This window comes from Blennius ocellaris (genome assembly GCF_963422515.1).
Source record: "Blennius ocellaris genome assembly, chromosome: 1".
NCBI lineage: Eukaryota > Metazoa > Chordata > Actinopteri > Blenniiformes > Blenniidae > Blennius > Blennius ocellaris.
The window spans coordinates 20129083-20153873 of record NC_137650.1 but is presented as its reverse complement, the minus strand read 5'-3'; the positions used below and the strand labels follow the sequence as shown (position 1 = coordinate 20153873).

The following is a 24791-nucleotide window of genomic DNA, read 5'->3' as shown; positions in this document are numbered from 1 at the left end:
CACCCCAATAAATTCCATTTTCTTTGGTGTACTGCCCATTGGTGGCATGCTGTATTCATGTGTTCTCTGCTAAACTCTATGAAGCATTTTACTGCTGAAATGAAGCTTTCCTTAGAATTGGAATACTGGTGAAGTGCAGTTACAGAAATTCGACTAGTATCATACAATTTATGTCCATGTGGGAAGGCGAAAGAAGAGAAACATCAGTATATTGAAATACTCTTCAAACGTTAAAGTTTCTGCACGCCAAAATGGTTGAATCAGCAAATCTACAAATTATCAGAACAATTTCCATTCAATTTGCTCATAATTGCATGAAGTCAATGTGTGTCCAAGATGATTCATTTATCCATCCATCCAGAGAACACACACACACACACACACACACACACACACACACACACACACACACACACACACACACACACACACACACACACACACACACACACACACACACACACACACACACACACACACACACACACACACAGAGAGAGACAATGTAGAGACATCATTATGTTAGTTTGTTTTACCCAACGCCCATGGAAACTGTAGAGAAACCCCGAGAAAATCTACACACAAACAGGTAAAACATCTCGTCACAGAAATGTCCCAAATCAAACCACAGATGTTCTCACTGTGATACAGAAGTGCAAATGACGACACAGTTAATTCTGCTAATTGACATAAAGGGTACTTAGCTTTTTCTCTACCCCCTGAAAGCCAGAGCCAATGTCATAATGATTTGATGATTCAAGCTCAAATAAACCTAAAATATATTGCAATAGTACCACTTGACGCCTTGGATTTGAACACTGGAATTCATCAAAAAATTGAATATATATATATATATATATATATATATATATATATATATATATATATATATATATTTACAAACGAAGTTCATTATATATATGGAGTATATTGGAGTGGCCACTTGTCCAAGGTGGACTCCTGCCTTGCATCAGCGAGAACAGGATCCAGCTTATCCGCAAGTCTTTCAAGGATAAGTAGACATAGCTAATGGATGAATGTCCTTATGTGATTTTTTTTATTAAACCTTACAAAGTTCTCTTTTCTTAAATGGGCATTAAAAAGACTATTACATTTTAAATATCGCCAAGATAGTGCATCGGAGTGAAGAGAACATCTCCTTCTTGAGAGCATGACCCTCTATTAGGTCTTGAGTGTAACTTAAGAAAAAAATAAAGGAACTAATCCATTTGTGCATCGAGGGGGCATCCAAATGATCAAAACTTCTTATAGATATTAACCGGACCAATTTTACATCCACATTTTGATAATAATAATAGTGTTCCTCATTCCCTTGGAAGGCACCGATGTGTTAAAGATTTAAGGTGTGAGACAGAGCCAGAGTTAGAAACTCAGACAGTGAAAGCCAGAAAGGAACTGAAAGCATGACCGAGAGTCAGAGAAAGCGTAGCTAAAATGACAGTAAGCAGCACTTTCTGTCTCAAAGATTTTCACACAGATTTTATAAGCTCTGCTTATCATCACAGAGAAACACAGAGGATAAGAGGAGGCACACAGATATGAAAAATGCTAAAGAAACCTTTTATCTTTGCCCCCTCCAAAGTCTTATTAGGCTATTACAGTGTATTTGAACTGTACTGAATTGTAACTGGTGTGACATAAGAGATAAGGAAACGGCATGAGAAAATCTAAATTTGGGGGGTCCTGCGCCTTATCATCAGATGAAGGCCAAACTTTATAAATCTCCTGCTGTTTAAAGTTCCTTGAGTGTGGCATTAACGCATGACGTGAGCAATGGGATAAACAATATGTGAGTCTTGGTTTGATAAATTGTGAAGGGGAGGGAGGAGGTTGAAAGCCAGAAAGTTAACTTTTGGTTTTTGTTGCCAGTGACTTGCTTGTTAACATACAAATATCAGTGTGACTTTGAAAAACACCATTTCTGACAGAATATTGAGCAGGAAAATCAATATCTCCCCAGCATTTACAACCTCTTTTAATCCCCTTTATGTCCCATCAATCAAACATTTAACAGCAGGCTGAGTGGGACCCCACACAGAATTATATCTCCATTTAAATTGGCACAAAATGTAGCATCAGTCTGACTGGACAGGCGTCCAATCAGACTGATGCTTGTACAAGCCATTTTTTATACATCAATTATTTCACTGAGAAAATCTGAGTGAGTAAATCCTGCTTTAGCAAATGCAGTACAATTTAGAATTGAAAGTATGTCCTATTAGAGACTTTAGTGGAAATTAGTTTTGTAAGTGAAACCTTTACTTCTAATTATGGTATTTAATTTATCCTCTCCACTGTAAATGTTTGCTTCGGAGACACAGTCTGTGAATTAGAATTTTGTGTCCTTTCTTTGTTTATTACATGGAAGTCAGTGAGAGTGTCAAAATTCTACATTGAAGTCTATAAGCAGTGTCATCTCTATGTTGTGAGTTTGATTAATACGTTTCACGTATCAGTTTGAGGGTAGGAAACTGTTTATTGGTGGTAAATGTAGCACATCTCTGGGTTAACCCAAACAAACTGAAAAGCAGCACATAAGAGTGCAAAGTTGAAATAGCTGAGATGTCATACTGCCTGCACTGCAAGGTGGAAAGTTGATTAAACACATAGAACTTTTCCTACAGTTGTAAGAGTACACACACACACACACACACACACACACACACACACACACACACACACACACACACACACACACACACACACACACACACACACACACACACACACACACACACACACACACACACACACACACACACACACACACACAGCGGGAGAGTTGACATTGCTGCTTGGATCGATGTAGCTGACTACTGCTGGCGTCAGTACCAACAGCGTTATATGACACACACTCTCAGAGTGAAGCGCTTCCTATGGCGCTCTAGTCAATATGGGTTAATGGTCCAGCGGACTGCTTCTCCTTTTTCCACTGTCACAGTATCTCACTCTTTCGTCCTTCATCTCTCTGACGCACACACAAAGTTTCTCGAATATACAGAAGCAACCTGACTACACGAGTTGACAAATCCACCAGTAGGCCTTCCTTCCTTTAATGATTTGCTGTGCTTGCTTTTAGAAGCTTCCCTGCTGAATCCATTGACTTTGACTAAGCTCACCAACCTATTATTCTCAATGAATCGCACGCAGATACTGATAGGAACAAGGGATAACAAGTCGATAGTGAGCAAAAATAGGCTATGCATTGGTAGCAGAGAAGTGCAATAAATGTCGGGCAAAATCATGATCGTTGATATCAAGCTGGAATAAAATCTAGCTCTGAGAAAAAGTGAAAATTACATGTTTTTCATGCATTATTCATTTCAGTCGTTCCCTGCTTCTTCCGCCTTGGATGTAATGGGATACGGTACAGTATTATTTTTACATTTATTTACACACGTTTGCAATAATGCTCTCTGCTCTACAGTAAGCCATCCTATTACATACATCAAAGCATGTTCTATGAACATTATATTGAATTTACACCGGCTCCATTAATTTTCTGTCATATTAATCAATTCGACTTCAAACTGCTAATATTTTACACACGCACGCACGCACGCACGCGCACGCACGCGCGCACACACACACACACACACACACACACACTATGATCAATGTCATCAGCATCTGTTAACCTATTTCATTCATGGACAAATGACAAAAGAAACCCAAATTAAATAATTTCCTGGCCAACAACTGACACTTGTTTAGCCTCTGACTTTCATTCACACAGTGGAGTCTGTGTTGCCCTTGTCCAATCAACAAGCTCAATAGTTCTCTGACCTAATGAGGGCAGTTATTATAGTGAATCCATAAATGCTAAATATAGAACACAGCTGTTTTCCTGCCTCAGCAGTAACAGTGTGTTCACAAGACAAGAAAAGTAGCAGATCATTAGTGCTGATTAGATTATTTACACAAACTTGTGAGTATAATGACATGGGTGATCTGCTAAAACAAGTTGAGATGCCAATGAGTGGAAACAGGAAAACCTGCATAAGTCAGAATCTCATTTAGCAATGGACTTGTTTTAATGTTCAACTTGATGGCCAGCTGTGAAGGACAGCAGGTGGTGAAAAATGCAGTCAGAGATGCAATGTGTAGAATGGAGTCGAGCGTGTGCTTGGAAATTAAAAAGTGATGCAATTTTTGACATAAAGTTCATACATCCATTCATCTCCAATGCTTTTATGCAACCACTTTATCAAAGACAAGGATGTGAGAGTGAAAAGCAGGGTAAACAGGCAAACAGGGAGAGACACAAAGTCATCAACTAAGAATCTCAATTGAAAGGAAAGAAGCTGGAGTACTGTAGGAAAGCATGTGCATGCAGTATGCAACTACATTCATAAATACATTACATTTCCACCCCACAACAAAGAGCAAATTGCACATTCACAATCATTTTCTCCCTCCGAACTCCTTCTTTCTCTTAAATAATCCACACAAAAGACCCCCTATGATTTTATGTGCAAGCTTATTGCTCCAGTTCGTTAATTAAATTACTCAGTTACAATAGATTGCCATGCGATGGCTGTTTTTTCTCCAGGATATCCTTTTGATAGATAAAACAACAATAATTTTTTGAACTTAAGAATAGTATGTGCTTATCAATCCCAGTGGCTTCTTTGGTGTTTATAGAGATGCATGTTTCCTCTGCTCACAATAATAGCTGCAGGAATTACAAGCAGATCTATGAATCATTTTATTCCCATGAAGCCTTTTCTATACAGCTTTTTTCCCCTCTCTCATAGATTTCCAATGCTCCTATGCTTGGTTACTCTTCTTTCACCTTTAGCTGCTCTGCTAAAGGTGAAGAAAGACCTTCATATTTTTTTTACACAATTAGTTCATCAGTGAAAGATTTCCACAAACTTAAAAGAAAAGTTCTCCTAAATCATGTCTTTTTGTGAAAACACATCACATTTTGGATTCATATTATGTCACAAAAGTCCCTGTGTTGTAGTGCAATTTTCTGCAATGGCTATGTGCAGCCTACGGAGACTTGGTAAAGCAAAAAAATAAAGGCTCCGCTAAGAAAACTATCTGGCTGGAGGCATCGGAAAAAACTCCAGATGAATAAATCTTTCTTATGTGTAACATCATGCGCAAGGACCCAAAATCCCTGAACAGGAGGCAGTGATATTTTTGCGTCTCGTCCAATGGCTGGTGTCTACAAGGCTTTTGCCACAGTCTGTGCAAAGCCTTACATCAAGTCAGCAAGATTTGGGAGCTCTGAGAAGTGTTTCTAATGGATTCTACACCAAACAGAGAGAGAGAGAGAGAGAGAGAGAGGTGATGGGGCAAACAGACAAACAGACAATACTAAAGGGAAAGAATTTCCAGTAATGTTACAGATAGATGCACGTGGCATAGTAGATAACAATATAGTAAATTGTTTATAGAGTAAACCACCATGGTCTGCGTGGGTACGCACACGTGCACACACACACATATTTCAGGATAATCTTCATGTAATGTCACAAATGCAAGTGTGCGCGTGTGTATTTATGTGTACGTGTATGATCCCATGTGGATGTTGTATGTGCAAAATCTCTTTAAAGGCTTTCCAGCTTTTTTCTTCTTCTTCTTCTTCATCATAGAAGTCGCTCAACAGGAGAAAAAAAACTCTACAGCCAGCCTGAGGGCTGAAAAACATCTGCTTAGCTGGGTGCGTGTTCGTGTTCGTGTGTGTGTGTGTGTGTGTGTGTGTGTGTGTGTGTGTGTGTGTGTGTGTGTGTGTGTGTGTGTGTGTGTGTGTGTGTGTGTGTGTGTGTGTGTGTGTGTGTGTGTGTGTGTGTGTGTGTGTGTGTGCGTGCGTGCGTGCGTGCGTGTAGTGTTTGGAGTAAAGACTTTGAAGATGATTTTTTTCTGATTGGTGTTCAGTTAAAGGTTCAGTTGTTAAGGTGTTGGAGTCTGGAGAAAGAAAATAGGATAAATACAGTCATCCCAAATAATTATATTTAACTTGCTAACTCAGCTCAGTGTCTTTACTTCCTTGGGATTGATTAATTGATTAATTTAATTCACATGGCAAAAGGCAAATCCTTCCTCAGAGAGATTTACACATTTTACCTTTCAGTTTTTACAATGGATCAGTCGCAATGAATCAAGTATTGCTTTTCGACCAGAACTTTTAGGTTTTAATTGAGCTTTCTGTGTGAATGAAGAGAATAACGACTCTCAGTTGGTTGTAGTCTACAACCTTACCACTAGATGCTACTAAGTATTACACCCCAGTCCTTTAAAGATTGTGAGAGATATCTCTCTCTCTCTCTCTCTCTCTCTCTTGCTCTCTCTCTCATATATGATTATTAACTATTTATTAGAAAATGTTCTAGCTACTTAGGGCAGTCTTTTCATATCCATAGAAAAAATCCAAAACATAATTGCTTCATGGTATACCACTCAGTATGTTCAAAAAAGAACAATACAAACAAAACAAGATCCAATTGTTTTCTTATGGTCTACTTATTCAATATTTATACCTTTGAATGCATATTGTATTACAAATCCTGTACAATGTCAGCAAATCCAATGTCACTAATGAGCACCACAGCTTGTTTGACAATGGGTTTCTAGCCTTCAGGCAGTGTGGAGCAGTTTATTTTTGCTGTTGTGAAAAAGAAAAGGAGTCCTTGCATCCACCTGGGTTTTTCTTACAGGTAGCAGCACTTAGTAAATGCTCACGGGAAGTGTTAGTACTGATTCTTGTTGCTAGGTGACAATTGCAAACTCACTTCAGACCAGGCTGCCTTTTACTAAAAGTTTAAATATTTATAACTTTTAGCTTTTGGCATCAAGGGTGCTAAGCATGCAGGAACATGCATGAAGGCATTTTTTAACATTCACAAAATACTGACGTTGGGCAAGAAGAGGATCCTCGAAGACACCTCGCCATATACAGTAGTTTGTAAATATTTCACAGCCTTGGCTACATGTCTAAACCTGATAAAACTGCTTTAAGAGATAATGAATATTTTAAATTATTTCATCACTCTTTTTGTTGCAGGGGGAAACAGATGGTGATCATCTTGGGGGAGATGGGAGAACTGCATGTGACGAAAATCCTCCAATCACAACGGCCAAATATCATCACAAATTAAGATAATGAATGAAGCATTAAAAGCACCTCTATGTTTACATCCGTGAGATAGTGTTGTCTTTCACTCAAATTGCTGAGGACAAACAACTTGTGATATGAACAAATTAGAGCTGGCCGATATATTGAATTTAATGAAATATCAAGATTTTCCTAAACTTCAGTATTGAAAAATACATCGTTGTGTATGTTGCTAGAGCTTGTGGCGTTAACATATTAGTCTTAAGAGACATAGTGTTTACCCATTTCTAGCCTACCTGCCTCACACTCCTATGTGGCTTCTCTCAGTCTGAGCAAGCTGCTCCGGTGACACCCCCCCAACCTCCACTCACTGCCCCGACCCAACCTCCACTCACTGCCCCGACCCAACCTCCACTCACTGCCCCGCCCCTACCTGCACTCATGGCCCTGCTCATGTCTCAAGTTTACATCCAAATATAACAAAGCAACCGACAAAGACAATGTAAAGGTTGGAGAGGAGAAACTGTTGATTTCATTCACCCATTGTTCAGCAGAAAATGCAATCTGCAAGGAATGAAAAAAAACAAAAACATATTTTGATCAAAAGTTCAAGCACGACAAATTGACTCCATTACTTCCAGAGCCATGCGCCTCAGACGGGAGGAGTCGTGTTCTTAATGCACCTGGTGGTCATGTTTTATGTCACTGTGCTCAGCTCTGCCTCAGAAAAATACATTGAATAATCATAGAGACACGTGACCACACAAGTTGTGGTATAATTATATATGCATTAATAATGGGAATAAATTCCCACATATTAATGCATAATGAAGTTTAATAATCTGACTCAGTGTGATCCCTGACTGTTCACCCACGATGGAAAACTAGCCAGGTCTCTTGGGTCCAAGGGCCAACACCGCCCAATCTGAGGGTCCAGTCTAGCCAGTGAGATGACTGGCATTTTTTGTTGTTTTTATTGCATTTTTAGTTTGCAACAGCATTGAAAGAGACATTTCATTGTATTCTGCACCAGGAATACATCACTTAAATTTGGCATGATATTGAATATGTACTTATTTTGAAGATATTACATTTACATGCATGTATTATATTTATTTGCTCTAAAACATTTGTATTTGTGGATGTTTCTGCATTATAGAACTGTCATTTCACTAGTGAGGTTAAACCTGCTGACTTAAATCCTTAAAACCCAGATTTGTATTCATAAGTATTCACTTGTTTATTTTGTGCAGCTTGTGGTTAATCAAAGTGCCTGTGTGGCAGTTTTTTTGGAGACTTTGATCAAGAATTATCTTTGTCGTAAAAAATATATATTGCGAAACAATATTGAATTGATAACATATATCTCTATTTTAAGAAAGAATATTGAGATATGAATTTTGGGCTATATTACCCAGCCCGAGAATGGATACAAATCCCAACCACCTGATTATCGACTGCCCCTCTTCTTTCCATTATTCTCACAACCTTCTCCACAACTCTCTCTCTCTCTCTCTCTCTCTCTCTCTCTTCTCTCTCTCTCTCTCTCTCTCTCTCTCTCTCTCTCTCTCTCTCTCTCTCTCTCTCTCTCTCTCTCTCTCTCTCTCTCTCTCTCTCTCTCTCTCTCTCTCTCTCTCTCTCTCTCTCTCTCTTCTCTCTCTCTCTCTCTCTCTCTCTCTCTCTCTCTCTCTCTCTCTCTCTCTCTCTCTCTCTCTCTCTCTCCTTCAAGGGAAATTAATTGATGCTTATCTTGTCCTGAAGAGTTGGTTGCAAACTTGCCTTTTTATCAGCTGTTTTACTTATTGCTTTATTTGACACCTCCCCTCTCTTCCTCTCTCTGTCTTTATTTATATCCATCCATTCTGCTCTATCCATCTATCTCCATCCCTCTCTTAGGCACAATGGGGTCTTATCACTTAGCTGTGTGTTCAGACTTGTAGTTCAATTTGGGTTTCTCGAATAAAAGGAAAGATTTGTTACCAGAACGGGCCGTGTTAACAAAGAAAGGCACACAGCCAGAGTGAGACTGCTGCTGAAAACAACAAAAAGACTGAGTCAATAATTGATTCTTTGTTGGAGTGGTGAGTTAAATGAACCAAAGTAAAATAAAGTGTGTGGATATGTGTGAATGAGAAGGAATCGTGTTGGAGTTCAATAATGCCTGCTGAAACATTTGGTAAGTAGTGCAGGGAATTATATAACTTGCTTATTAGCTATGATAGGGTTCAAGTTGAGAGATTTCTTACATAATAAAAACGACAGCAACAATGGAAGCTGTTGCTATATCGATTCATTAATGATAACCACAATATACCAAATCAGCTTACAAGTTATACACGATATAAGAGGAAAAAAAAGTAAATAAATAATCATGGTATAAAATGAGAGTTCAAGGGATAAGCATAGAAAAAGTATGTATTTCTTGCTACACCTTTTTCGAAGAGAGTACTTTTTTTTTAGTTACTTGCATACCATCAATAACTTTTTTGTATACTTGTTTGAAAATTAATTAAAAAAACTAGTATAAGCTCTGTGCAGTTTTTTTGCAAATTCCAACAATGCATCTTTGAACTTCTCCTGAATCTGGATGCTGAGCCCTCATGGATTTTATTCATTCTTTTGCCTTCGTCAAGTGAATTCAATGAGGCCATTTACCAAATATGTAATAAAATGCATGATGTGACTTGATATTGCTCTCAGATGGTCATTAAATCCAACTTCTGACCCTTTAGCACTTCCAGAAACTCCACTGTTTTTTTCTAAATCTGTGTTAAAAGTGACAATTTATGCAAGTACAGTTACTGCTATTTGCATAAAACAATTGAACAAAGGTCAAGGGGGGGGGGGGGGGGGGGGGGGCATTTTTCTTATACTTAGTCAGTCTGGCATATAAACTGTCAGTCTAATTTCTGCATCATTTTAACTCCAGCTCACCTCACTCTGAATATTGTTTTTCAAGTAAAGATAAACTGGACATTTTGTTTAAGCCAAGTGATCACAGAAACTAATTTGTTTCTCATCTTGCTTCAAACATATTTTTTCAGTGTCAGATTTTGGAGTGAATTACTTGATCAAGTCATAACTGGGTTGGTAGTAGCGATTTCTGATTTGAATTAATGGGATCTTAGAGTTATCTTTTTTAAAGACAAGCACTCTCGTAAACATCATCATACAGCCTCATATCACCAATCATCATGTCATCTATTTTTTTTTTTTTTTTTTTACTTCTGCATTACAATTGTATGTGAATGTGGTTGGTGATTACTTTTATTGAATGCAGGCAATAAAGGAAACAATATAAATCAGAAAATGCTTTGTAAATATCTAGAAGTAGCTGACTTTAAGAGGTATGCTCATTTCTACTTGCATCAACAATTGTCATTGGTGTTATCTACATTCCATCTCGAACGTGCTTATGTTCCATAACTCAAAAAAGGTAACAGTTCGCCAATGATGAATACATGAAAATTATGCAAAATACATAATATAATAAGCATTTATAGATGCTGGGCCTTCATTGACACATGAGTGTCATTTCCTTTAGACACACTCACATAAGAGAGAGAGAGACACTAATCAATTTTTAATGTGAAAGATACTGATGCAAAACAAAAGAAAAAAAAGAAAATTTTTGAAGTGCTTGTCAGTTACACACTCATGCATGTGTTATTGTAATCACATACACCCAATCACTCCTGAGGCAGCAAACACACTTAAGGTCCTCACAGGTATGAGATGGAGAAAGGTGAGAAAGATTTAATGTATGTCAGGTTTGCCTTCAAAACACACGCACGCACGCACGCACGCACCCCCACCACCACACACACACACACACACACACACACACACACACACACACACACACACACACACACACACACACACACACACACACACACACACACACACACACACACACACACACACAAGGGGATTGAGTGTGTATATCTTGTCTCTTGTGTTTGTCTTTGATATTTACAGTTCATGATTCATAGATGAACTGTTATACAAGCGTAATGGAACCACTTTGTGTGTGCGTGCGTGTGTGCGTGTGTGTGTGTGTGTGTGTGTGTGTGTGTGTGTGTGTGTGTTGTGTGTGCGTGTGTGTGTGTGTGTCTTCAAAAGGTCAGGTTAAGCGGTTGTGTTGCATCCAACTGCACGCAGACATTGAAGTCGTTTTGTACACTCTGATTATAACCACCCAAGTAAGACTCATGGCAAAACAGGAGCTTATGTGAACATACTTTGGAAAAACAAATAGGGAACACATGACTGGAGTCCACTGTATACATTAAAGTGGTCCCAAATGATGGAGGATGACCGAGACAAAAGCTCTGGGCTGTCAGCCAAGACTCGCCCACACAGAACTATTAACATGAGCAGACATTCCCATAAATCTGGAGCAGAGCTCAGCTGCACTGTTTCACCTGGATAAACTTACTCCATGTACATTCGTGGTTGATCAAAAGGATAGTTCGCTTGCCTTGAATTCTCCAGGCTATAAAACAATTGACCTGACTGAGTCCACTAAAAACACAACTTCACGTGATTTTTGCAAGGACAGTAAGTAAAAAAAAAAAAAAAAAAAAAGGAAACTGTATTCGTATCCTTATTTCAGCAGCAGCAACACCATGCCATTACAAGCACTCTGAACAACCGTACATATTGATGTCATATCAGAAGCTTCCAAACAGACAAAACATACTTCAATAAAACCCTTTCATTCTTTCAAATACCTTGGTAGGGTGAGAGTATTTTGGATAGTGTGTTAAATGCGTCTTAAAATTGTATTATTAATTCCATTACATTTTCACATCCGACAGGTTAACTGAGTCATGCTTGTTAACTTTGTTATGGCCCCAGTCAGTGGGTGGAATATAATCAATCAAGTGAAAATGTTATCCTCTAAATTGCTTTGTTCAAAATGGGAAACATGGCCAACTGATTTCAGAGAGTTAAAAAGGGGGAAATTGTGATAGCTCAGTCAGAGCATTTTTCAAACCACAGCTCTCATGAGGGCTTCCTGATCTGAAGAGGTCATTATCTATCAAAAGTGCTCTAAAGAAAGAAAATCAGTGAACCGCCAACATGGGTCATGGGTGACCAGGCTCACTGATGCATGTGCTCCCGTGGAGACCTAAACTCATAACTTCCAGGACTTAGTGGACTTACGGATAGCACAGCTTCAGCGGCCTGGAGGAGTCCATGCCTCACTAAGTCAGGGATATTTGGGGCAATTTGGGTAAGATGTTATGGTCAATCACTGTATTCACGGTCTTAATTCCCTCTAGAGTGTTAATTCATGTTGGCTTTTTAGACAAGTCCAGCTGGCTTTGGACAAAATGTCTCTGCATCGAGCTGCTGACCTGTTCAGGTGGCATTCAGCATCCCCTGTACAATGATCCGTTTTATGTTGTCTCTTTTAATTTGATGTCCCAATACAATACCAGAAATCACTCTATTTGTTTCCTAATCTTACTGTTACCCACACCAACGCACTATGTGATTCTAAATAATAAATAGCATTGGAAAGCAATATTTTTGTAAGTGTTGCCTTAGAAAATGCCTGTGTACCATCACCTGCTTTCATACATTTCGACCAGCACTGAAACATTTTCTTACCTTCATATACAGCTTTGAAGCCTTGTGCACTCACAGCAAAGTCTGTGGTGAACCACAAGGCCAATATGGATCCACTGCTCACGATAGGGAAGGGCAGCATGAATCCTGACAACCTGCAAGACAAGGGATGAAATATTGGCATAATACATTTTTAAGGTCAGCAGGACAGACAACATCACATATATAACATAAATACAAGTCCACAATGTCGGTTCCCGCTGGTTCCGCCATCATCTCCTCTTCCCTGTATTACTTGCTGTGATCAACCATCACTGGGTTTCTCCTTCACCAAGGGGGACTCAAAGGAGTAATTTCCTTACTAATGCACCATTGAGCCACAAAGCACAAGAGTGGATGTTTGTGAAACAAAACACGCGAACACTATGAATGGCTGATGGAACAAATCAAGGATCAAGGACATCGTGTGTCTCTGACGCTATATATCGTAATGTCATTTCACTGTTGTGTCAATGTGCCTCAGTGTACCCAGTCAGAGAAAAAGGTCCATTGAATTGAAGGGAGATGATTTGATCTGAATGCCTGCAGAGGTATTGTGGACATTGTTTGACTAGAAGGACACCTCAGGGCAGACCAGCCCACTGGAGGTAGTGTGTGTGTGTGTGTGTGTGTGTGCGTGTGATATAAATTTGGCCAGGTTCAATCTCGCCTAAGAACTGCAGGGCATCCCCAGAGGAACAAAAGAGGATGGCTGAGGAAAAGTTGGTTTTTACTGTGTGTTCACCATCTCTGTGAATCAGACTCAGGTAGCCAACTCAAATTACTACAAATGAATAAATTAAACCATTTTATTATCACAGCAATTGCTGTGTATACAGACCTATTTAACAGATTTAACTGCAATCTATAATAATACAATTCTATTTATTTCAGTTTGCTATTAACACTGGACCTTTTTCAACAAATAAACAAATACTGAATTGTGAATGACAGGAAAAGGGGAAATCATGCAGGATTGGGAATAGGTGGAAACTAAATTCAAGTATAAATTTCATAAAAACAGAAACAACATGTGTACTGTATCTATAGTAATGTGATGAAAATGTATACTTATTATTTCAAAGGCAGTCAGGAAAACAGAGTTCAACGAACACAAGAGAAATAAAGAAATATACAGGAGGAAATGAAAAGAAGCACTGAGCAGAAGAGGTTTGAGGAAAGAGCAGGAAAGGTGAATGGACAAAAAGACTGGAAAAGGCTATTTTGAACTACTGAACAACTTAGAGGAGAGTGCACAGAGAGCTGGTGAAAAAGATGAATAATTTTAATTTTCTGGCCTCAGAGCAAGGACACAGAGGACAGACAAGAACAGATGGAGGGAGCGTACAAAGCTCAACAAACAGAGAGGGATGGAGGAATGATAGAGGAGTGGACAGAATAAGATGTGTGAGGTGGGGCAAAAAAAAGAGAACAAAGTTTTCTCTACCTATAGATGAATGCAAATGTCACTCCACTTGAAGATGACACCTGGGTGATTTACTTCCATTGTTTGTTGCTGTATCAGTCGCATGTTCTTCGTTGGCTCGGCCAATCAAATGATGTCTGTTATTCATGTCAGCTGGAGATTAGGGTGTGCTACCAAAATAGCTCAATCCAAACATATTTTATATTGTTTCAGTGGAGGATGTAACAAATTGATTAAATATACTTGTGCAAGCACAGTTGTTTAAAATGTATTATGTACTATAGATCAATCCACGTTTAATTCCGTATTAGTATTATTTTGCTATTTTCCTCTCAGGGGTTGCTACAGTGGATTTCTTGTCTTGTTTGTCTGTCTCTTGTATCCTCCTTCCTCACACTAATCACCTTTAAGTCCTCAATCACTGCACCCATGATCCGCCCTACTGCCTTTCCCTTCTTCTCTTGACTGGCAGCTTCATCCTCAGCATCATTTTCTCCTCACAGCTCTCTCAACCGGGTTGTTTAAATAATTTTAGAGAAGGACCTATCAAAAGTATTGTGCATATTCTTCTTATATCTCATATGGATTAACAATATATACACAGTATCAGACAATAGAAAAAAAAGAGGACATTTTCAACAAAGATATCCTTTATCTTACTAATGAAGGAGCCAATGAATTTGTTATATAACATATTTCAATTTCTAAAACTGATCGGTCCAATTGAGGAATATACAACCTTCACTTTGTCCCAATTGACTTTTGTACATTCTTCCCTAGGCCTTGCGATAAACTGCACAATCAAACATACCTTTCACTCAATAGTTAAGATTCAAACAACCCTGCCAAACATCTTCACATAATTTCTGTCGGGAACTTCAAAAATTGTTTATAACAGGCAAATAATGTCATATCTTCCTCACATAAATGATCTTTATGGGAATATTCAGGGGGAAGAGAATCAGTATTCACTGTAGATTCTGAATGTTCTGCAAACCAAAGACCCGGAGAAACCGGAGGATCTGACTGAAACCAGCAACATAATCAGAACATTGCAGTGTGGAGACTAAGTCCAGATGGTTATCCTCTTACTTCGATTTTTTTTTTTTTTTTTAAGTCTTTGTGGATAATTAGTCTTTGTGGATAAATTATACCTTCTCCTGGTGTACATTTAAGCCCCAGTACCCACTTTACTTGAGGGTGGGGGGGGGACACAACTGTGCAAAAAAAACAAAAAACAAAGAACAGATGTAACCTGCAGCCCAGTACACACAATGCAACTGTTCATCCATACGGCCCCACTGGCTGCCACATGAGAGCAAACAGAGTTTTGTTTTTAAAGTGAGCTATTGCTGATTGTAGGTTTTATTCCCAGATCAAAACTTTGCTTCTTAAGTGATTCTGCAAGGCAACAATGATGTATGTTCTGTTGTCATTACAAGTTTAGTTAACTGATTTGACATTTTTGCGAAGCTTCATTTACTTATTCATATCAATCTTTTTTTGATCATTATTATATACATATTTTCTTGATGTTTTGGTGAATTTCAGGTAATAGGGTCTTTTTTTTTCTTCTATTGAACAGGTAAAATCATGTCTTTTTTCCTCATCTGAGGACTGCATTTTCTCTGCACCTGCCCTTTTTCTCAGTCAGAGAGAGAATTGCTTGGTCACAGGCTACAATAAATCACCTTGGGGGCCCAAGGGGGACAGCAGTTGCATTCTCACATGAATATTTCACCACTCAACAAATAAGATGGTGAACAAAGAGAAATGGGGAAAATTAATTATCAGGCGCATGCTTTGCCCCATCATTTTTAATTTCACAGGCATATGAACTTTGAAGGACATTTTGCTCCGGGCCAAGGTTAATGTTTGCCACTGGTCAAAAAATTGCACTGGGGTTGGCTTGATACAGGTCTTCTATTGATCAAGTAGGCACTGGAGCATTATTGAGTTACTGCGGCTGAAAGCAGGAAAGGTAAAACAGTTTGTGAAGGACTTTGGGCAAGTACATGGACCTGAATCAAGATTTGCGTCAAACAGTTAATCTGAGCAGTTGTTCATTAAAATTAATCCATTTTTGGATTTCTATAGATTATCTGTACAAACAAGATACAGATGGTGATCAGCTGTGTAAAAGGTATAATTTAAGCCAAACGTATCCTAAGTAGTGATTCTCTCTCTCTCTCTCTCTCCTCTCTCTCTCTCTCTCTCTCTCTCTCTCTCTCTCTCTCTCTCTCTCTCTCTCTCTCTCTCTCTCTCTCTCTCTCTCTCTCTCTCTCTCCTCTCTCTCTCTCTCTCTCCTCTCTCTCCTCTCTCTCTCTCTCTCTCTCTCTCCTCTCTCTCACTCTCTCTCTCTCTCTCTCTCTCTCTCTCTCTCTCTCCTCTTCTCTCTCTCTCTCTCTCTCTCTCTCTCTCTCTCTCTCTCTCTCTCTCTCTCTCTCTCTCTTCTCTCTCTCTCTCTCTCTCTCTCTCTCTCTCTCTCTCTCTCTCTCTCAATTGGTGAGGCAGGTTTAAAATATTTGACTGTTTATCGAGTCCGTCAACTGCCACTCAGCCAACCAGCTTATGTAATCAGACAGCCACTCAGTCATTCCAGCCGGTTGGTCTTTACAGTCAACCAGCCAGCCAGCCAGCATTCGGCTTGCTTCCTTGTGTGTCTTTCTGTTGCTACGTCCATCTGTGTGAATGCCCATCTGTAGCCCGTTTCAGTCGCTTCTTTCCCTCTGCCTGCCTGTCTATCTGACTGTCAGCACGTCTCATGTCACATATTATTTTAATCGCCTCAGATTACTGTTTAGGACTGGATGGTAGTGCATGAAAAAAAGCATACCCTATCACTGGAAAGTATGATCAGTGCATTTCTAACCAGGAGATTATCACTCTGCTTTGGAGTAGATGGAGTAGGAACTTTTAATAAGTGCATCATTTCACATTTCTACAAACTCATGCTTGACACCAAGCGAATTTTGGAAAATGTTGTTGAACTTCAAACTGTCAAGTGGTTGTCAACTTTAAATGGGCCTCTTCTGTCTTGTTGCATGATCCTGCGCTATAAAGTAAAATATAAGCAAAAGAATTCAACTATATTAGTGATGCTGTGAATCTGTAGCAAAAATTAATTAGAGGAAAGTACAGAAGAGAGAAAGAGGCACAGACAGATGGTAGATTTTAAACAAATGAGCAGCTCAAATAGAATTGTTTGTGGTGAAAAAAGAATGTTGTGCAAATAAGATATTTAAGACAACAAGTTAGATTTGGTTTCAGGTTGGTTTTTCTACCACTGAGGATATTTTTTTTGTTTGAAAACAGCAGGTGAGCTAATAAACATCCTTACTACCCACAGTATGAGCTTTGAATATGCATGCAAATGTAACACTGAAATAGAGCTCAGTCTGTGTTTACAGCCTTTCCACAACAGTAATCACAGACGGGAAGTTAACAATTTGATATTTATTGTCAGATTGATAATTGGCCTAACTACAGTTCTCACCCAGGAGCTGTCATCAGTTAAGTTACACAAAATAACTCAATCTAATATTGTCTTTCCTATATACATATATTCACCTACAGCAAAGTCATGAGACCTCGAATATGGCCTTGCATGCAGTCTTGTCATAAATTGGACTTGCATCTTTTAGGCGTTTAAAGTTGGTTGAAACAGCTTTCTGAAGCTCACAGTATTTCAATCGGTCAGCTCAAGTGGAATAGATTATTTGAATGTAGAAAAATATACAGCATTGATGTTTGGCGACTGTGTCCTCGTCAGTCCCCACAAGGAAGCACAAGCTGGGTGGTGGGGCTTTCAAATATAGTAAGAGTCACATGAGTGAAGTGGCTGGACACGTGCAGCAAATGGGCAGTTTACAGAGCAAGTGACTGGGTTAAGTGCACGCCATGATTAAAAGGGTGCAAGAGATATACGTTGTTGAAAGAGTGGTAACACCATGCGAGTGTAGCGGCAGACTCAAGTTGCCTGCCTGAATTGGCTGCCAGGCTTTGATTCATTTAAAGGAAGATGAAGAGTAGAGAATTAGCAAGTTAACCCATTTCAAAAACGCAAATGCATTACTCACTGAGTAATGCATTCCCAGTTCACAGTGGATTAAAATTCATCTCTATCATGTTGATAAAACCTTCTTCTTAGCCAAAGAGCATGAAAGATGCCTGTGAAATTAAGTTCAAATACACAGAGGCTGATATGCTCCATACTGGTGGCTTCATTTGTTTGCGTAAAGCCCTGGTTCTACTTCACAAAAAGTGCAGGGATGGAATGGGATGGTCCGGTATGGTTTGGTTTTCTGCTCTAAAGGTTGATACTTTTCCATCGCCCTTCCGTTGGCGTACAACTGAACGGATATGCTTTTGAGGAGCCGTCTGCTGATTGGTCAGTGATTTAGGACACGCCCTCAATATTTTAATATGGAATCCTCTGTTGTTAATATATTCAGCATTGCACTGGTTGCATTTTGCGGCGCAACTTTCACGTTGGGACTGAGAGCGGGACTCGGGCACAGGTGCTACGGCTGAAACCGAACTGGGATCGGAGCTCGGGGGTGGCCACGGACGTTCGTGGGCCAGCTCAGAGCAGCTCCGGTGAATTACCGAGTCCACTCGTAACGTCGCGTCGTGCCGATGGCCAGTGCTCCATTGCGTGTGCCGGAGCCCCGGGACACCGGAGCTGCTCCAAGCGCCGGGGTCCACTCTCTTGGAACCAACGCAGAAGTTAGGTAACAAAACAACCAGTGCAAAGTGGAGTATGTCAACAACAACAACAACAACAACAACAACAACAGAGGTGGTCATAAGGTGCAGATTGGCCACCCCCAGCTGAGATTACTGTTGCAACGTCACATATCTGCGGAGCTCACAAACCCGCCTACATTTGAACCGTACACTCTGTAGTGGAATCAGATTTGGCTCCGAGTATGCTTCACTGTAACTGCTCCGTTCAATCCCTGCACATTTTGTGAGGTGGAAACGGGGCTACAGACATAGTATGTTCCTTAATAATGCAGTATTGAAATATCACTATTTAAATTTTCTCATCTCATTATGGATTTGTAAACAGAGCTGGGTTTTTCTCTCGATTTCGTTTTTGTGAAGGTGTGAAGAGTCCAGTTTTCACCACAATGGTAGGTACTATCCATTCCAATTAAAATGTTTGAAAAAAAAGTTGATTCAGGTCACAGCTTTCAGAGAATACATGTAATTTCCAAAATCAGATAATCAGGGCTTACTGGCTATTTCATTTTGGCACTCAGAAAATTATAACATTTGGTAATTCCACACAGTCACACATTCAAATAAATTAGCCACTTAAGCAACAAATCTCTTACAAAATACATTCAGCAGTGAGGTGGGATATATATGCATCTCTCCCTACACTATAAAAAAAAACAAGCCATCATATATTAAGCAGACCAGTGCAAACACAAAACAAATATCACAATGTTCTCGTTTATTCTCGTACTTGGGCTTCAACTTGCCAACGCTAGATTCACTCTACACTTGTCAGTATATGTATGTCCCTGGCTAATCCTATTTGTTTCAACTGTCAATCTGAGATGTAATCTTTTTTTTTGTTTGTTTGTTTCTGCTAGAACCTAGATCTATTAGTGGCACTACACAGCCCTGAGTAAATGGAAAGACAAGAGCAGTTTGTGGTGGAGAAGATAAAGACAAGGAGGCCTCTGACAAGAGAAAGGAAGACAGAGAGCAAAGCGAAGAAGAAATGCTAACTCATTCAAAATCACAAATAACTGTTTTTTGGGGCAGCAGTGGAAGCTTGCCAACATATAAAGAGCAAACAAAAATAGAAAATTGAGATGTGTGTATTGAACTAAAAGGACCCTCTTAAATGTTGATATTGGTATCAACAGTAACCTTCTTCAATCACAACTTACTTGAAATGTGATGGTTGGAAACATTCAAAAACAGGGTTTTAAAGTGTTGTGAAATTGTGCAGTCATACTCTACACTGTGTTAACACTGAATACACATGACTATAGTCTTTTGAAATTATTGCAACTTCAAATAAATTTTTTATCCCACTTCTTTATAGCATAGAGTGCATGCCAAAAAACAGAAAAAAAAGCTTGCTGGAAATAAAAGCTTAAATTCCAGCAGTACCAATAGAAAAAAAATATATTAGTCTATTTATTGTGTGTCGTCTTTAATTAAGAAATTAAGTTGGATTTATAGATAATTTGTTCTCTTGCATAATTGTAGACCCCTGGCTATGGAACAGTTCAATAGTCTACCCAAGGCAAGCTACTTTAAGCTTCAGCAAACTCTTTTAAAACGGGCTCTGCAAGTGTTGCTCAGATATTTAAGACCGCACTTTTACTTGTTTTTGGAAGAGAGAAAGAGAAGAGAAGAGAAGAGAAGAGAAGAGAAGAGAAGAGAAGAGAAGAGAAGAGAAGAGAGAAGAGAGAAGAGAAGAGAAGAGAAGAGCATTTGAGATATTGAAAGACATTCCTTTTCAGAGTATGGAGCACATTTCATACCATCAAACAGAGAAACAAACATGCCAGTTTCTGAAAAAGAAACTACAGTTCTTTTTGCCTGTGGAAATGTGAGTTTACCCACTGAGATAAACACACACACGACTGCACACACGAAAAACAGGATAGATATAGAAAATAAATATACACATACGATCACACAGATCTACATGGCACCATGCTGCAGTGTTGCGCAAACGTGAGCGCCTTGCTCAAGGGCACTTTGGCAATTTATGGGAATTGATGTATTTGATGAGGTGGTAGGAAGCCCACTGATTCTTCCAAGTCCTCAAGCAACACTTTGCTGTGTAGGCAGGAAAACCCACCCAACCCCAAAGGGCCTGGCGAGCTGTCCGTCTATTTGAGTTGAATTATCTATGGAGGCTTGTTGTGCAGGTTTTTGTGTGTGCGTATAAGTGCATGTATGCATGCGTTTGTATGTGTATGCATGTGTGCATGCTGAAATACACTGAACAAAAACATAATGGAACACTTTTGTTTTTGCATTTTTCATTAATTGAACTCAAAGACTTTTTCTATGTATGCAAAAGGTATTCAAAAAAACTTGTGTCAGTGAGCACTTTCTCCTTTGCCGAGACAATCCATCCCACCTTACATTACTGGAACGTCACACCAAGTATTAACAATCGTATAGCAAAAAATAGCCTGTGATGATAATTTTTTCCCACCAAAATGTGTTACATTTTTGGGGGGAAAAAAGACACCATCATTTCCGGTCACAAAAGGTACAAATAAGCTCCACTGAATTCCAGAGGGACCAATTTGTGTTAAGCTGTGGTTAGGAACAGGAGCAGAGTAAGCTACTGGCATGCTCCCCACATTTCACTAGGTTGTCGTCCACCATTGTTTAACTAAGAATGTGGTCCTAACATGGGTCGCAGTTTGCTTAAATCAGGCAAGATGATGTTTCATTGACTGTGAGTGTCAGATTCAGAAAATTAAGTCATGCTTAGGACGTTTGCATGTTATAAAAGTAATGATTTTCTCTGAGATGGTGTATTAATAGATTTATTCAATAGACCACAGACAGAGTAGTATCTAGTGAAAAATTGCTTAAAGTAGGGGTTTAATTTAAAGGTCTTCCTTTACTGTACAGGGTACCTCAAGATGACTAATGACTGCAATTTGCTGTTAAATTAAACCAAAATGTTTTTTTCTTGAATAAAGATGTTTGCTCTGATAATTAAAAAAAAAAGCATTTCACTGGAACCAAAGGCTGGATTTTTCAGTTATTTTCCAAGCAACACTGAGGTGCTGAAGTCAAAGCAAATTCTCAAAACTCTCAAAAAATAACAACCAAAAAAACCAATGACATTTGAAATGTTCATGCTGTGTAGGCAGACAAAGTACGAAAGTGGCAAGAGGTTCAGCTGTTATTTAGAAAAGCCCTTTCTGCCTAGCAGCAGCGGCATCTGCAAGGGTTTGTGGGTATCCAGACTACTGGCTGTTATCCAAGTCTCTAGGTCCTTCAGACTAAAGCACTTCCCCTTTCTGTGTCTGTCTCTCAGACACGAACACACAAGCACACACAACCTTGTTTTGTTCCCCAGTCTATTGTGGTGTGATGCACATCACACTCTTAGCAAATCCCGAACTGTATGTAGTTTAACAATGACAAAAAAAATTAATCATGAAGAACTCAGCCAGTTAAAAGCGATCTGATTTTGACATTATGGCACAGTTTATCTCGTGTTTAATATTTTTTCTCCAGCCTCTGTTTGGTCTATGTAGGCCATCTCAACTTCATGATCACAAAAAGCTTCCACAGGGCATGTACGATATGTATGCCAGTATGCTCTACCGTTCCCATTTCACCACTAAGCAGTCTAAGGAAGTAGCCCATGCATTTGTAGACACCTAATATGTTAATACTTCTTGCCAACTCACTGCTACAGTATATGATGATGGTGCTTGCTGATATTTAATCTTTATTAATTTTAGGTTGATAGACATAGGTCAAAGTGGCAAAAAGCACACACAGATATCACTGGTGCACATGAAAATGGAGGAAAATTCCACTGAAAACTGTCCAACAGTCTGACATTGGCAGTTTTCCATTGGTAATGTGGGACACTTGGAACAAAAGCATAAAAAAAGCTTAAAGTTGTAAATGTGAGTTATGGATAAGTGCCAAATACAGGGACTCTTGACAATTCTTTTCATCCATTTGAAAGAAAAAAAATATCTCTGAAAACTATATTAAATAATAAATGTACGGACAAACAACTCTCTTGGCAGTACACAGAACAAATGCCAAATAACTGTGGTGTTGTTTAGCCTACCATTAATTTGTTGCTTGACTGTGGAATGTGTTCCATTAAACAGCTGGTTTAATGGTTAATATATGCCGTATGCAGTGATCAGCCATGACATTTTGCACACATGTGAGGTGAAAAACAGTGATTATGTCTTCATCATTGCACCTGTTAGAAAGTGAGATAGATCAAGCATCAAGTGAACATTTTGTCCGCAACGTTGATGTGTTAGAAGCAGGAACAAATAACAAATGCGGGGGGACGTGAGCATGACAAGAGCCAAAGTCCAGTGCATAGAGCACTGGGTCAGCGGTGTTCCCAGTTTGCAATGACCAGTGTCTATCAAAAGTGGTCCAAGGAAGGAGGGCTGGTGCTTGTGATCACATCCATTATATCGCCTTCTGTCGCTCAAGATCCTCCGCCCTTAAGGCTTGCAGAAAGCTACACACTGAGTCGCAGTTTGTGTATGGGAGTGAAAAAAGAAAACCTACACAACACTATGGAGGTAATCAAAATATGACAATATTCATTTAAGAGAGTTCAGCAGAAGTAAGGAGACCAACGTGTTAGCACTCTCGCCTCACTGGGAGAATATCCGCAGTTTGAGACTCTGGGATCTTTCTCTGTGGAGTTTACATGATCTACTTGTGTCTGTGAGGATTCGTCTCAGGATATCCTTAGAGTCCCAAAACATGTGCTTGATGTTAATTAGTGAATCAAAGATTGGCCCCGGGTGTGAATATGAGTTTGTGTGCCTGTTTGGTCTGTAATTAACTGGTGATGACCTGTCCAGGATGTAACCTGCCTTCACTCACAGTCCACTGGGATCAACTCGAGCATCCTACAACTAAAAAAAAATATCTGAAATTTAGAAGTTGGATGGACTATTTGACAATGGACAAGGTGATATTCAAAGTAGCCAATACATTAAATTAGAGGCCAAATAGAGAAAATTCAACGGAACTTTGTAAATTGTACTGAATGTCCACCAAAAGAATTCAGCCTCCCCCTCTTCAGTATCAAGGACACTAATCTTCAGTCGATCCAACTGACTTTCATTATTCCCAGTCCATCCAGACTGGAGTTGTCGAGGACTGGAGCACAATGAAGCCAACAAATGCCGATTACCAGTGTTTGTGCGATTGTTCTGCTATCCCTGAGTAACAATGAAAACTCAGCTTTTTTTGACGAAGTGGATTGAGTTTCGATTGTTTGCACATACTTGTATTTATATTTTATAGTGTTTTTCCACACAATTCAATGAAAAGTGACAATTCATGTTATGTTGACATTTAATCAAATGTGCTACTGTCTGTTTAGGTCAGCCTTCATCTCTTCTACAAATGTCACACACACCCGCATACACTCTTACAACCATTTCTCACTCCAAGTCCCACACAACGATTGGTCATAACTAACCTTGAGGAACAGGTGGCGCAAACACATACACACAGTCACACAACCTCGCCATTGAAAACACAAAGACCCACCTGAGAACATGGCCCAAGGGGTGTGTAAACACAGGTAATGACAAAAGAAATCATTCACCAGGACAAACGGTCAACCAAACAACACAACAGCAAACAAATACTGGGGAATTTGTAAAGTCAAGCATCTATGCCACATTCAACATAGACATTCTAACTTGTCCCCCGGCTGTAATTTAAATGCAAATTGTGAAAGCATTAACATATATGTAACATTCACCATGACTCACTGTCTGGACTTCTGTGTGCTTTCATGTCTTTATGTGATCTGTGTATGAGCAGGTTTTACACTACCTGTACAATTTTTTTTTTTATCCTTCCCTGTGTGCACGTTTGAATTGATTTGTGAGTTTGTCTATCGTGTCTATGTGCATTGTTTTGTGAGTG

The 24791-nt window shown here is 39.3% G+C and overlaps 1 protein-coding gene across 1 annotated transcript in view; it reads right to left on the bottom strand.

Annotated features, from left to right (window-relative positions):
* LOC308139985 (CUB and sushi domain-containing protein 1-like) overlaps window positions 1-24791 on the bottom strand; it is a gene marked incomplete at both ends in the record, with an annotated part of 391623 nt that overhangs the window by 244962 nt on the left and 121870 nt on the right. The window contains one exon of the mRNA XM_080509617.1: window positions 12710-12822. Within this exon, the coding sequence (XP_080365743.1) occupies window positions 12710-12822 (113 nt within the window). The remainder of the gene's footprint in view (window positions 1-12709; window positions 12823-24791) is intronic.